Source organism: Ovis aries, chromosome 4 (assembly GCF_016772045.2).
Source record: "Ovis aries strain OAR_USU_Benz2616 breed Rambouillet chromosome 4, ARS-UI_Ramb_v3.0, whole genome shotgun sequence".
Classification (NCBI taxonomy): domain Eukaryota; kingdom Metazoa; phylum Chordata; class Mammalia; order Artiodactyla; family Bovidae; genus Ovis; species Ovis aries.
Window position 1 is genome coordinate 102710536 of NC_056057.1, and position 14964 is coordinate 102725499.

Below are 14964 nucleotides of genomic sequence, written 5' to 3' on the forward strand. Positions count from 1 at the left end.
TGTTTATAGATTAAAACTAAAACATACATAAAAACCTTGATATGGTGCATAGCTTATGGAAGTACTCATTAAATGGTTACTCTGTACGTTATCATCTTAGAAATTAGTAGTGCTTTCCTAAATATCCCTACATTCCTCTTAATGAAACATTAAAAAACATAATTATGGATGAACTTAGTACTTATTACAAGCTTAGGCAGAAAATGGATACTTATATACTAGAATCATATTCCTGTTCAATCTTTTTCTAAGATAAATAATACTTGGTGTTTTGTCTTATTATAACTATTTAGAAAAATTACCCCAAACTTGGAAACAGCAAAAAAGAAATCTGAATATCCTCACAATGTCATTCTAGAGCAGCGTCACAGGCTTATCTAAGAACTTTATGAGTGCAAGTTACTGGGAGAATTTTTGTCCTGTAGAGTTACAAACATTGAGAAGAGAAGATCACTGTAAATGCTCTGGTTCTATTTCCCCAACAGAACATAAACCAATTTTGTCTCAAATTTAGAAAAATTATTCTGGTATAAGCTACATAATTCTTTTCCTCTTCTTCTCCAATAAACTGGTGGTATTACCTTGCTAACTCCTTTATTACAAACCTAAATAAAGTTTTTAACATTTATTGATTCTCAAGTTGTTTGAGAATCATGTTTCAAATTTTTTAGAACTGTATTTTGACAGTACATCTATTGAACACTACCATATATAAAGCATGGAAATAAGGAACTGAAATAAAAAGATTAGTGAGACACTCTAAGATAAGGCAGAATGGTTGCTCTCAAGGATTTTCCAATTAACAAAAAGAGGGGCATACTGATCTTTTCTGTGTGCTAGTCCCTAAGCAAAGCTTTCTACTGAATTATTAAACTTCAAAACAACTCTCTACAATAGCTATAATTTTGATTCCCAATTCGTAGACAAAGAAACCAAGGCTTGAAAGGTTCAGTGACTGCCTTAACATCACAACATTTATATGGTAGAGCTGACATTCAAAGCTGGGTTTGCCACACATCAAAGGCCAACCTCTGAGCTGCTCTGGTGCAAGGAATGTTTCAGTAAAGAACTAAACTCAGCTCCCAAGTGGCCTGACCATCCCAGAGTCAATACCATGGACCTTTGGGATCTTTGGAGCACTGGGGAATCCTTCAGTTCAGTTCAATTCATCGCTCAGCCGTGTCTGACTCTTTGCGACCCCATGAACCGCAGCACACCAGGCCTCTCTGTCCATCACCAACTCCCAGAGTTCACCCAAACCCATGTCCATTGAGTTGGTGATGCCATCCAACTGTCTCATACTCTGTCGTCCCCTTCTCCTCTGCCCTCAATCTTTCCCAGAATCAGGATCTTCTCAAACGAGACAGTTCTTCGCATCAGGTGGTCAAAGTATTGGAGTTTCAGCTTCAACATCAGTCCTACCAATGAACACCCAGGACTGATCTCCTTTAGGATGGATTGGTCGGATCTCCTTGCAGTGGAAGGGACTCTCAAGAGTCTTCTCCAACACCACAGTTCAAAAGCATCGATTCTTCGCCACTCAGCTTTCTTCACAGTCTAACTCTCACATCCATACATGACCACTGGAAAAACCATAGCCTTGACTAGATGGACCTTTGTTGGCAAAGTAATGTCTCTGCTTTTCAATATGCTATCTAGGTTGGTCATAACTTTCCTTCCAAGGAGTAAGTATCTTTTAGTTTCATGGCTGCAATCACCATCTGCAGTGATTTTGGAGCCCCCCAAAATAAAGTCAGCCACTGTTTCCACTGTTTCCCCATCTATTTGCCATGAAATGATGCAGAATCCTTGGAAACTGCTTAATCAAATTCAGTTAATTTGCAGATTTATTAACTGAGGTACACAGAGGCTATGGTATTTGCTCAAGACCAAATAATCAGAAGTGAAAGAAACAAGAGTCATAACCAGGTCTGCTGACCCCTTATCTAAAACCCTTTCTCCTCCACAGTGACTATTTTTTAGGATGTCAAACTTGCCCATCCATCAAGAAGCCTAAAACTGTGTTCACCTTTTAGAAATGGGCAACACAAGGCTGGCCCAAGGTGGGAAACTAAAAATTTAGATCTACATGAGGGTCCACAAGTCCCCTCATTCCCTCAAACTAAGCAAAGAATCCCTAGACAAGTCCTCAGATTCCCACCCAGGGCTTCTTTAGCTCTTCCTTAGCAAGCTCACTAAGCTTGCTATCAAAGTAAAAGAAAAACAAAAAAGCCAGATGCTAAAGTAGTGCTAATGACTATGTTAGAGGTTGTTCCTCGGCCGCTGAAAACACAAGCAGAGGCCTCTAACAAATGATGAGCAGGGGGTTTAAAGGTCATGAAAAAGGACATGAAAATTCAGAAATCCCAACAATCTGGGCTCCCTGACTACAGCTGTAAACAGCCCTGAGTAGAACCAGAGACTCTGAGAGAGGAGGTGGAACTTACTGGAAATCTAATTCAATATCCCATATACAGCAGGGAAAAGAATACAGACTCTTTAACTTTTCTGAGACATGCCCTGGCAGCTCCCCTATTCTGATTTATACTCACAAGTCAAATCAAAGTTCTTTTAGATAGATTTAAATTAGAAATATTTTTCTTGCGGTCCTTTGAAATAGGTCTGTCTTTCCTGAATAAAGATAATGCTATGAGTTCACACTTTGAACATTCTATTTCCCTCTAGACATAAAAATAAGAGGAAAAAAAAAAAGTCTCCATGGGTCAGAAACAAAGAAAGCACAGAGGGGCAAGCAGAGGAAGCCAGGCATTTGGCTTCTGTCTGATGACAGGGGATAAAAGTTCACCCCTTGCTGGCAGGAGGCTGTGTATGAACCAGACTCCCTATGTGGTCAGAAGAAAAGAGGCCAAGAAGAGAGGGTGAGGAGCCACTGCCTGAGGCCATCATCCGCAGAAAGCTGTGATGCCTTAGGGCTGGCGGGATGAAGCTTCTATTAGTGAATTGAAATGCCCATGAGCTTGTTGACACACCTGAAACACCCCTGACCCAGGGTCAGGATAGGAGCCCTAACCACTTAGAGAAAACCCAACTCGAGTCTCAGGATCCTGGAAACCATCCAAACTACTAAAAAAGATATGTACAAGGGTGCAGAGAAAGAAAAGGGAAAAATCACACAGCAAAACATCTTCCTCTGCAGTCGAGCCTGCAGAGAGAAGTTCTAAATACCAGAAAGAACACTAAGAGTAAGACAGAGCAGAAGGTCAGAGAATAATTTACAACCCATAAAACACAAATAAGTGTTGAGTAACTTTGAAATAAGTGTCCCATAACTTCCATGAATTGATCAAGTGTCTCCTAATAGTGTTAGGTAAAGACAACCAGGACCCGGAAAAGAGTGATCTAACAGGCTTTTTAATGGTGAAGCGCTCCCGGGCGGGGCTCCCGGGCAGGGTTCTGGGACCGAAGGAGGCAGGTCGAGGAAGTCAGCACCTGGACCGTGTTAGAAACAGCTTATAAAAGTTTGTTGCGAGGGATGGTCAGGTTAATGGGCGGGGGTTCGGATAGGTCGCCAGGCCGAGGCGTCTCGGGCTGATAGGTCCTTTTACGTGGCTGGAGTGGGGCGGCTTTAGCTGGTGAAGTGTGCTGTCACTGGTCCCCAGGATCTGGGCGGCTCCTTCCGTTAGGGACTTCCCCCGCCGGCGGGAGGGAGAGGAGGGGTAGCCCATTATGGCCCCTCGGGGTCCAGCCTTACAAATAGATCTTTATTTTGTGTGTCAAAATTTTTTTTGGGGGGGAGGCCTCCAAAATCACTGCAGATGGTGACTGCAGCCATGAAATTAAAAGACACTTACTCCTTGGAAGGAAAGTTATGACCAACCTCAGCAGCATATTAAAAAGCAGAACATTACTTGCCAACAAAGGTCCGTCCAGTCAAGGCTATGGTTTTTCCAGTGGTCATGTATGGACGTGAGAGTTGGACTGTGAAGAAAGCTGAGTGCTGAAGAATTGATGCTTTTGAACTATGGTGTTGGAGAAGACTCTTGAGAGTCCCTTGGACTGCAAGGAGATCCAGCCAGTCCACCCTATAGGAGATCAGTCCTGGGTGTTCATTGGAAGGATTGATGCTGAAGCTGAAACTCCAATACTTTGGCCACCTCATGCAAAGAGTTGACTCACTGGAAAAGACCCTGATTCTGGGAGGGATTGAGGGCAGGGGGAGAAGGGGACTACAGAGATGAGATGGCTGGATGGCCATCACCGACTCGATGGACATGGGTTTGGGTGAACTCGGGAGTTGGTGATGGACAGGGAGGCCTGGCGTGCTGTGATTCATGGGGTCGCAAAGAGTCGGACACTACTGAGCGACTGAACTGAAGAGATCTCTGATCAATATAATTGTCCTCATTCAAACTTTAAGAATTGGTCCTTTCTTTTTCTTGGAAGGCTGCCAAGATTCCACATGACACTGTGGAGTGATTCCACAAAATGGCAAGAGTCCTTTGGACCCTCTGACTTGTCACCATCCCCTTTCTGTTTTAGACTTGGCCTAAGTATAGGCTTCTCCAGTGGTTCAGATGGTAAAAAATCTGCCTGCAAAACAGGAGACTCAGGTTTGATTTCTGGGTGGGGAAGATCCCCGGAGATGAAAATGGCAACCCACTCCAGTATTCTTGCCTGGAGAATCCCTTGGACAAAGGATTCTTGGTGGGCTATAGTCCATGGGGTTGCAAAGAGTCGGACATGGACTGAGCTACTTTTGCTTCACTTTCAAGCATAAAAGGAAAACATACAGTTGATTTGAATGTAAAGGATCTTCCCCTTTCTTATCAGTTGATCTGGTTAAAAAAAAAAAAAAAACCTGCAGAAATAGATTCTCTCTCCTTTTCCCAATAGCCAGTTTGTTGTTGTTCAGGCACTAAATCGTATCTGACTCTTTGCCACCCCATGGACTGCAGCACACCAGGCTTCCCTGTCCTTCACTATCTCCCAGCGTTTGCTCAAACACATGTCCATTGATTTGGTGATGCCATCGAATGGCCAGTTAATCAACCGTTTAATTTTCCCCTTAATACAAGCAGGCATCATCAATTATATAACCCTTGGAGTCATCAAACGTCTCCTGCCTTTCACAGCACAGATTTTTTTGTCTTGAATCCATATTTGGCTCACAGTTCTTTGGCTAACGTGGCTCTTGCTCTTTCTTTCACTCAACTCTTGAATAATTTTTCTCATCCAAGAGCTACATCATCACTACCCAACAACCATCTTCCCCAAAAGGCAACATAACCTAGGAAAGGCACAGAGATGGGGGAGACTTGCTGGCTCCATCACATACTGGCCAGGTGAGCTTAGGCAAGTCAGTTAACCTAATTCCTTCCTATGTAAAAAGGGGCAACAGTACTTGCCTCATACGAGCATTTTATCAATTAAATGACATAAAGACATTGATTAGCAGGTGCCTGACAAATAGGAAACCCTAAAATTAACATTTACTGCTCTGACTTAAGCTATATATTTGTCTTCTTTTTTCTTTACTTCATCCATAAAAGTCTAGTTTCCTAGAAGCAAAATGCCTTTTTCCTGTGTCTCCACTTCAAAGTTGAGCCTTGAATTTCACAGATCGATCCCAACGCTGACTGCCAACAAGTCACAAAGTCTTTCACAGACTATCAAAAAAAAAAGCAAAAGCCAAGCTGTACTATAGCAGAAAGGTGAAAGAGACAGGGGATGGGAGTGGAGGGGGCAGGGCAGTGGTGGGGAGAGACTATACACCTACAAGAGAAGGAGGCATAAAAGGTCTTCAGGAATAGTCCATGTCTCTGCCCCTATGAGAACAAAACTATACAAAAGGTCTTAAAAGCCCGTTATCAGTGGCTCTCCCTTCCCAGGACCCAGGACTCTGCTCCTGCTGGAAGCCCAGATGCATATTGTGGGCAGGACTGTATTTGCTGGGAATTTTGCATTATCCCAAATCATCTCCACAAGCACCTCTTCAATTAAACTTAAGTAATTGCAACAGAGGACACTTAGCATATTTAGCATCACAACTGAAGAATGGGCAGTCATGTTCCAGGTAGCAGAGCTCCTCCTGCCTTCTGTTAGGCAAAGCAAGTCTGACAAAGCTAGCTCACCAGGGTCCCCGGCTTCAGCCCTGAGGCTGCAGCAGTTGCCCGACGCTGCCACCTCCTGGCCACATCCAGCTATAACTATCACCAGATAATTTCCCAAGTGCAGGAGGAGCAGCGTTTTCATTCAGCAATATGCTAGCTTGAGAACGGACTGAAGGACAGGCGAACAGGACCGTGAATTGACATTTTCTTCGAACACAGCAGGTGCACAATTGCCTTTCCTCATATTATCTGCAGGCAGAAAAGTAAAGGATTCTCATATGAAGAAATCAAAAGAACGAGGGGAAAGTTTCTGCACCCTGAAAGACCATCTAAAGGCAGCATTTGACAACTAGGTTTCCTTTCTAACATGTACACTGCCATTCGTCCTTTTGATATTTTTATATTTGCATTTAATAGTTTACAAAGTCACTCTATGGTAAGATAAATGTTTAAAATCAACACTAAAGGAATTGAGAAAAAAGCCAAAATATGAGTTGTTTTTTTTTTTTTTTTAATACAACGCAGACTTTAGGCTGTCCATTCTCTCACTGGCATGAAGATAACTGAGGTTACACCATGGGCTGTTTCTCAAGAGAGACTGGGATGTGGAGAGGCTGAGAGAAGAGGCATGTGGAACAATTTACTTGTCCTGTCAGTTAGAGGGAAATAGACCTTTCTTCCCTGTTCTGTGGCTGCAGTGAGCCAGGGCATGGGCGTGCCTTCTGTTTAGCATGTATCCTCACCTGGGGATGCCAACCGAACCGGAAATAAGCATGCTGTAGTTCGAGCCCATTTAACTCCAGCCCTTGGGAAAGACGTCAACAGGGTTAAGGGTGGACCTTTGGGTCCAGCTCAGTTCATCAAGGCCAAGGGCAGGTAATGACAGATCACAGTACACCTTAAGGCTCCTTCAGGAGGGGAGGGGACCTATGACTTTAGTGTCTCAGTTTACAGACTCCTTGCTAGTCAAGCAGCAGCCACGGGGAGTTCGATGGGTGGAGATGTGGCCACAGAAAGCACAGAACGCAAATCTACCCCAAAGACAGAATATGTCTAGCTTAAAACACGAAAATTTGAGATCATTCTGAGTTATTTTCTCTCCGCCTAGAGATCAAAGACGGGACCAGCCGACTGGATGCCTGCAACTATGTGGCCATCTTGGGATTCTGCAAACCAGTTACCAAGAGCCTGAAACTGTGGCGCTGCCCCCGCGGCCTCCACGGGCCAGGTGTGGTCACAGACTGCTCAAACGAGGCTGATCCAAACTGGAGGCGCTGTAGATTTACAGTATAGGCTGGTTCTGGAGACAATACAAACGGAGCTTAAGACATCCCATTAGTAACTTTACACTGACTGTGTGTTGAAATGATAGTATCTTGGATATACTGGGTTAAAGAAAATATATTATAAAATCAATTTCACCTGCTTCTTAGTTTTTTAAAGTGTCTTCTAGAAAACTTAAAGACTGCAGCTTACATAATAGCTCTCCTAAACAGCAATGGTCTACAGTAATATAATGCTACAGTTGTGAAGAGTCTTAGGGATCCAAATGTATCTGTTTTCAGACTTAGAACATCTCAGAAGGGGTTAAGGAACTTGCCAAAAGCCACAGCAACGGCGGCACAAGCATCTCTTCCTCTTCCAAGTTCAGTATATGCCTTTGTACTTTTTAACAGCATCAAATTAAAGTAACTCACACTGAAGCCTAAGAACTTTTTTCAAATTAATGTAAGATGTCTGTATATTAGATAATACTTTGTATATAAACGGATGTCATTAAGGATTAACATATCCTCATCCCAACCAGTCCAAAGTATTCCATTTCTGATTCCTCCTAGAACCCTGTCACTTAGAATTCTGACAACCTCTGCAGTGATAGACATACTCACTAAATGAAGGCTGAGCACCTGATGTCAAACATATACCCGGCACTCAGGAATTATCCTTCATTTGCCAAGAGCCAAGAGTTTCTCTTCATGATTCCATCAGCAGGCCTCTCCTTCAAACAAACACTCAAAATTAAAAGTTTCATATTCTAAACTGATCAAATTAAAAACATTAATCACGTACCTTGATAAACACGTCATAAACCCCAGATACCTTTCACAGGACAACTTGTTTTAACAAGGTAAAATAAAATAAAATCTGGTTTTATATAAGGTAGAAGATATGCAAAGTTTTGATTCTACATGATTGAACTACAGAGGTTACCACTGACAAAAATAATTAGCTCAAAAGAATGCATCAATTCTAAGGGAAATATACCACTTTTCATAGCTGTTATACATATAAATGTCTACTGCAGTTGAGAACTGTGTAGAAAGATGTAAAAACTGAAGCTAGGATCATAGATAAGGTGCCAGGGAGGGAAAAGCACCTAGAACACACATGGGAAGTTACATCCAGGCTTCTGGAAGACCTAGCTTATGGTCTAGGTCTTCCAAATACCCAATTAAAAAGATACCTAATTATGGTATATTTAAAGAAGAGATGCTAGAAAAGATACGAAAAGCAGGAGAACCAGGTAGTCTGCGAGTCAAGAAGGTGGCATTAATGACACCAGAAAGTATTTCTAGAAATTCAGCACTGTGATTGGATCTGCTCATTAGAACTCCTTATGTGTGTTGTTGCTCAGTAGTTGCTCAATCGTGTCCAGATTCTTAGCAACCCCACGGACTGTATCCACCAGGCTCCTCTGCCCATGGAATTCTTCAGGGAAGAATCCTGGAGTGGGTTGCCATTCCCATCTTCAGGGGATCTTCCCAACCCAGGGATCAAACCCATGCCTCCTTCATTGCAGGTGGATTCCTCACCATCTGAGCCACCAGGGAAGCTCAGAAATCATTAGGGTGGTACCAAATCTCATTCATTATGGGTTTTGTCCCATTGATGGCATCACTGACTCAATGGACATGAGTCTGAGCAAACTCCAGGAGATAGTGAAGGACAGGGAAGTCTGCTACAATCCATGGGGTTGCAAAGAGGCAGGCACAACTTAGCGACAATGATAAATCTCTCACTCTGGGTTCTGTCTATTAAAATGTGTCAGGCACTCTATTAAAACTATTCTCCTGAAAACCACCAGTTACCTCCTAGTCTCCAAATCCACAGTAATCCTTCAGTCTCTCAATATAATCACTGTCTCGAAACTTCTTTGGGGTTGTTTTCCTTGATAAGACTACTGGTGGGCCTTCTCCTTCTATCTTTTTCTCTTCTTTTGAAATTCAGCTCTGACTCCATAATTACAAATGTTTCACATGTGTCTGGACTAGGCTCTTCTTTCTCTTTCCTTTATGCTTTGAATTTCCATGTTTCCAAACATTTCTCTAATTGCAGAGAATACTTCAATACCACGAAACCTAGAACAGTGCTTTCTACACATAACTGCTGAATTAGGGGAAAAAACCCATGAGATCGGGAGGTGGGGCAGAGAGAGGTGATGAGAGACTCAGGGGAGAAGGGGAAGTTTGGAAGGTGGGACAGCCAGTCCATGATGAAGCCTGATATATGAAGATGGCACAGGCAGCCAACACAGATTGGAGGTAATTGTCATTTAAGAGAGAGAAAGGACCCTGAATTCAGGATACCAGGGCTATCCCAACAGTCAAACAATTCTGGAAAGCACCAGGTTAAACAAAGCAAAATAGGTTTGGCTTCTTTAAGACTTTAGAATGAATTTTATAAGCTAATAATGTGTATCAGAGTTTCAAAGAATAGTAAACACTATTTTCTCAACTGAAAATTGTTTTCCTCTCTGCAGAAAATCTTAAAGGACTAGGGAATCACTGTTTAATTTCTTTCTGGTTGTGCTTATTAGTATATAATGTGTATTCAGCGCAGCATTAACTGCTCACGTGCTGTGAGAGATAAAATTAGAAGATTCTGTTGCTACCTTTGAGAATAAAACATTCTAATTAGGAAAATTAGAGAAAAGCCAAAGATAGTTCATAATAAAATCCTATGAGATCAGACTCTAAATACAGAAGAAAAGATACTGAACAGCAAAATCTAAATGTCACCATTCTCAATTATTTGCCTTTGCTAAATATAGCAACATAAGTAGAGGGCAAACTGAGAAACAGATGAGACAAACTGGGGGAAACACACCCGTGATATTAAACGTCAGCCCAATTCCATCTTTTCTCCTAAAATGACTCCAAAGAGGACCAACTGTGATCTTTAAGACAAAATGTTGGTCAATATTCTTTTATTTCCACAAGTAAAAAATAAAAAGCAATAATTCAATTGTGTATGCATATTTCTCTTCCAGAATTGTGACCAACTATTAAGAATATCCGGAAATAGGTCAGTTTCTGTTTTAAAAATCATTTAGTCATCTATGATCTTCATTCTAGTGACGTGGCTAGAAGATCACTTCTAGTGATCCTAAGGTCATTCTAGTGATCTAGTGATCTTCATTCTAGTGATCCTTACTTTGTGGAACAGGGAGACACAGGGCAGGAGCGGGGGGAAACAGAATTTAGAAAGATCAAGACTGAATCCTTAAGGGCAATAACAAGAGTCCCTCCTAACCCTTAGGGGCTTGGATTCACATAAGAGACAAATACTTTAGGGCAGTGGTCCCCAACCTTTTGACACCAGGAACCGGTTGCATGGAAGATAATTTTTCCAAGGACCAGGGTCAGGGGAGGATGGTTCGAGTGCATTACACCTACTGTGCACTTTACTTCTATTCTTATTAAACCAGTTCCACCTCAGATCATCGGGTATTAGATCCCAGAGGTCGGGGACCCCTGTTTAGGGGACTGGAAGAAAGACACATGTTTTCAGGAGAACAAATGGCAGACGGAAGAAACAAGGAAGAGAACCGGATTCTCTTTCAAGGACCTACCGTTCCATCCCCACCACAGGCCAGAATCCGCAGGTTTGGTACCTTCCTATACAACTCAAGCCTGTGGAGGAAACAGGAAAAAGTTAACAAAAGAGCCTATCCCTGGCCACGGCAGAGAGCATTATTCCAACACACAGCACAAAAGAGGGCGAGGGGGCAGGTGAAGAGAATGTATAATCATGAGGATGGTAATACCTTCAAAACTAGTTACAAAGTGACCCGATCTGAGTGATCACAAGAGGACTGACTCCAACAATCGGATGAGAGGTTGGCACCCAACACCATTATCAAGCAGCCGGTATTGGAACATCCTGGCGCTTATTTCCCATAACTCCTATTAATGTGTCAACTCATATTATTTCCCTCATTAGTGTCAACTTCCTTCTTTTTCTTTCCAGTCATTCTCCTCCTCCTTTCTCACAGAAAACCATCATTAATCAATAGTCCTTATAAGTCTCTTCCTTATATTTGATTAGCTTTCCTCAGATCTATTTATTTTTCAGACTTATACTTCCCACTCTTAACCCTAGAAGACCTTCTTCAGAGAGATGGGACACCCCACTAGCATTATTACAATGGCACCCACAATTCCACTCACTTGCTAATACTAAAACCTCCATTTATACTTCTCAGCCCAAAGAGGGAAGATGTACCGAAGTTTATTTTGTCTCCTTGAAAATAGATCTTTCCTGTTGTCTCTGAAGAAAATGTAATGACCCTTCCGCTACGAAACTGTCTGCTGAAGTGAAGATTCTAATGGCTCTATTCCAGAAACACCTTATTTACATCAAATGACATTTTTTCTGAAAACTGTTCCTGTCTTGCCATATTCTTTATGGTGATCTATGAAGTTATCTACCTAAAGTCTAACTGAAAATGATAAAATCTTAAGGAAAGTAAACATAAAAGGGCAAAACCCAGGATAGATTTGATTTAATACATCTGAATGCAGAAAAAAAATAGAAGTCTTATAGCAAACTCTAGTGGCAAAGAAGTTCATAGACCAGAAGAATGACAACAGAAATTAATTTTCATAATTAATGTTCTCCTGCATGCTTAAAATATATAATTTATCCATTTCATAGAGGAATATTATTTTTCTAGAAATTATCTGATAAATTCTCAGAAATTATCTGAGTGCTTCTTTGCCTCTGATCTTACTTATTGAAAAGTAATTATTATCTCTTTAGCTCTAAGGTTTAACAGATGAAAATCTGAACTATCTTATCAGACGGGTTTTCAAAAGGGAACCAGACAACAGCAGAAACATCCCTGGCTCTTTCCTACCATACACCGTTCCACCAAAAGGAAGATATGAGATACATGTCGCCTACAAGTAGACTTTATTTTTCACCCCTTTCAACAAAAAATAGAGAATGAAATTTCTGAGAGGCTCAAACAAGGGATTAAACAGGAACTAGAATGTCTCCCCCACTCTGCTATAGAATCTACAGGTATAATCAATTCACTCATTTCACAAGTGGTCACGGATGCATATATATACAATCTCTAAATCAAATAAACAAACACATTCATAAACAGATCACGACCATTCTCCACAAAGAAACACTTGTTCCTGTTAAGGGACATCTCCAAAGCCATACATGCAGAAGTAGAAAAAGGATGGATCCTTTCTCAATCCAGACTTGCCCCTTATCCACAGTTACACGCATCTAAGCAACAAACACACGAGGAGTTAGTAACACACAGGATATGTGTTGAATGAAACTTAGCCAGGGAAGAGGGGAAACATCAGGTGAAGTTTTAGAGGGAGAGTAGTAGAGGTGAGCAAGTAGATGAAAGACAGAGAATGCTTCACGATGCAATCAAATAAAACAGCAGGACCCCAAAACAGAGAGATCTTCTCACTCGCCTAAAGCGGTATGAAGCACAGAGGGTATTTCCAGACTTACGCGTCTTTTGGTCCTTCCTGAGAAAGGTCAAAGACTTGCCGTGGATTCAGGTACCACATGAACATCTGCAGGACTTTGGTTCCCTGCAACAACAACAACAAAAGACAATAAGAGGAGGAGGCTTCCAAATATTAGCTCCTCATTTAAAGAATAAAAATAAATCCTGTTCTGAAAAATAATACCGAACCGTATAGAGAGGTAGTTAAAAGTTATGGGCTTTGGCCATCTCTATACATAGGTTGAATGCTGACATACACGCTGTTAACTCATGAAACTCTGAGCAATTTCTCTAATTTCAATAAGCTCAGCTCTCAATGCAGAGATAAAAATGTCTACTTCACAGTGTGCTGTGTGCTAAGTCACTTCAGTCGTGTCCAATTCTTTGTGACCCTATGGACCATAGTCCACCAGGCTCCTCTGTCCATCGGAGTCTCCAGGCAAGAATACTGGAGCGGGTTGCCATTTCCTCCTCCAGGAGATCTTTCCAACCCAGGGATCCATCCTGTGTCCCTTACATCTCCTGCACTGGAAGGAGAGTTCTTTACCACTAGCACCACCTGGGAGCCCTTCACAGACTTGTTGCAAAGATTAAATACAGTGTGGATGGCATGCAGCAAGTGCTTAATGATTGAGCCCTATTAGCTTTTGTCATCATTATCTAATTCATGAAAATCCACATAGGAAAGTTAGTCAACTTATACAATTTAACATTAATTTTTATTTTATTGTGCAGATTACTAGTGTCTTTGCATAATATGAAATATGGACAGTATTAACTAAATATAATTTTCTTGAAATAAATGTTTTTAACCACAGCACAAGTATCTCAGGCTCCCCATTATTTATAATATATGGTGTTTTCAAATCTTACTTTGACATTTTTCAATTTCCATGTCTGTACCTGTGTCTATTTCTCAAAACCATTTCCGGAGTGTCTTGAGTAATTGCAACATTTATAGAGCTGTCATCATGGCAAATACAAGGCACTTCCAGAGGTCATTTCTTAAAGTGAACTGAGCAAAACAATAAAAGAATAATTTTTATATTCAGTTCAGTTGCTCAGTCGCGTCCGACTCTTTGCGACCCCATGAATCGCAGCACGCCAGGCCTCCCTGTCCATCACCAACTCCCAGAGTTTACCCAAACTCATGTCCATCGAGTCGGTAATGCCATCCAGCCATCTCATTCTCTGTCGTCCCCTTCTCCTCCTGCCCCCAATCCCTGCCAGCATCAGGGTCTTTTCCAATGTGTCAACTCTTCGCATGAGGTCACCAAAGTATTGGAGTTTCAGCTTTAGCATCAGTCCTTCCAATGAACACCCAGGACTGATCTCCTTTAGGATGGACTTGTTGGATCTCCTTGCAGTCCAAGAAGCTGCTGCTGCTGCTGCTAAGTCACTTCAGTCGTGTCTGATTCTGAGCGACCCCATAGATGGCAGCCTACCAGGCTCCACTGTCCCTGGGATTCTCCAGGCAAGAACACTGGAGTGGGTTGCCATTTCCTTCTCCAATGCATAAAAGTGAGAAGTGAAAATGAAGTCGCTCAGTCGTGTCTGACTCTTGGCGACCCCATGGACTGCAGCCCACCAGGCTCCTCCGTCCATGGGACTTTCCAGGCAAGAGTACTGGAGTCAGGTGCCATTGCCTTCTCTGGTCCAAGAGGTTAGGCAGTATCAAAAGAGGTTTAAAATTGAGTAGGGTGCTTCATTTTAGATCACCCTCAACCACAGCAAATATTTGATTGGTTGGGCAGCATCTGTTGCTTCTTATTATAGTCCCTTAACTAGCTATCATAATGGCTCTTTCTTAAAAATATTCCTGTTTATATTCCTATATTCTGTATTTGCTGCTGCTGCTGCTACTGCTAAGTCACTTCAGTCGTGTCCGACTCTGTGCAACCCCATAGACAGCAGCCCACCAGGCTCCCCCATCCCTGGGATTCTCCAGGCAAGAACACTGGAGTGGGTTGCCATTTCCTTCTCCAATGCATGAAAGTGCAAAGTGAAAGGAAGTCACTCAGTCGTGTCCAACTCCTTGCGACCCCACAGACTGCAGCCCACCAGGCTCCTCCATCCATGGGATTTTCCAGGCAAGAGTACTGGAGTGGGGTGCCGTTGCCTTCTCCGACT

The 14964-nt window shown here is 42.1% G+C and overlaps 1 protein-coding gene across 7 annotated transcripts in view; it reads right to left on the minus strand.

Moving 5' to 3' along the window:
* Positions 1 to 14964, minus strand: part of DGKI (diacylglycerol kinase iota) — a 513862-nt gene that overhangs the window by 220566 nt on the left and 278332 nt on the right. For all 7 annotated transcript variants that reach the window (XR_009600539.1, XM_060415131.1, XM_027968850.3 and 4 more), the window contains exons 11-12: positions 12837 to 12919; positions 10924 to 10984 (exon numbers count right to left, since the gene is read on the minus strand). Coding sequence is in view for 6 of the 7 variants with exons in the window: in XM_060415131.1 (XP_060271114.1) it covers positions 10924 to 10984; positions 12837 to 12919 (144 nt within the window). In the remaining variant the exon portion in view is untranslated. The remainder of the gene's footprint in view (positions 1 to 10923; positions 10985 to 12836; positions 12920 to 14964) is intronic.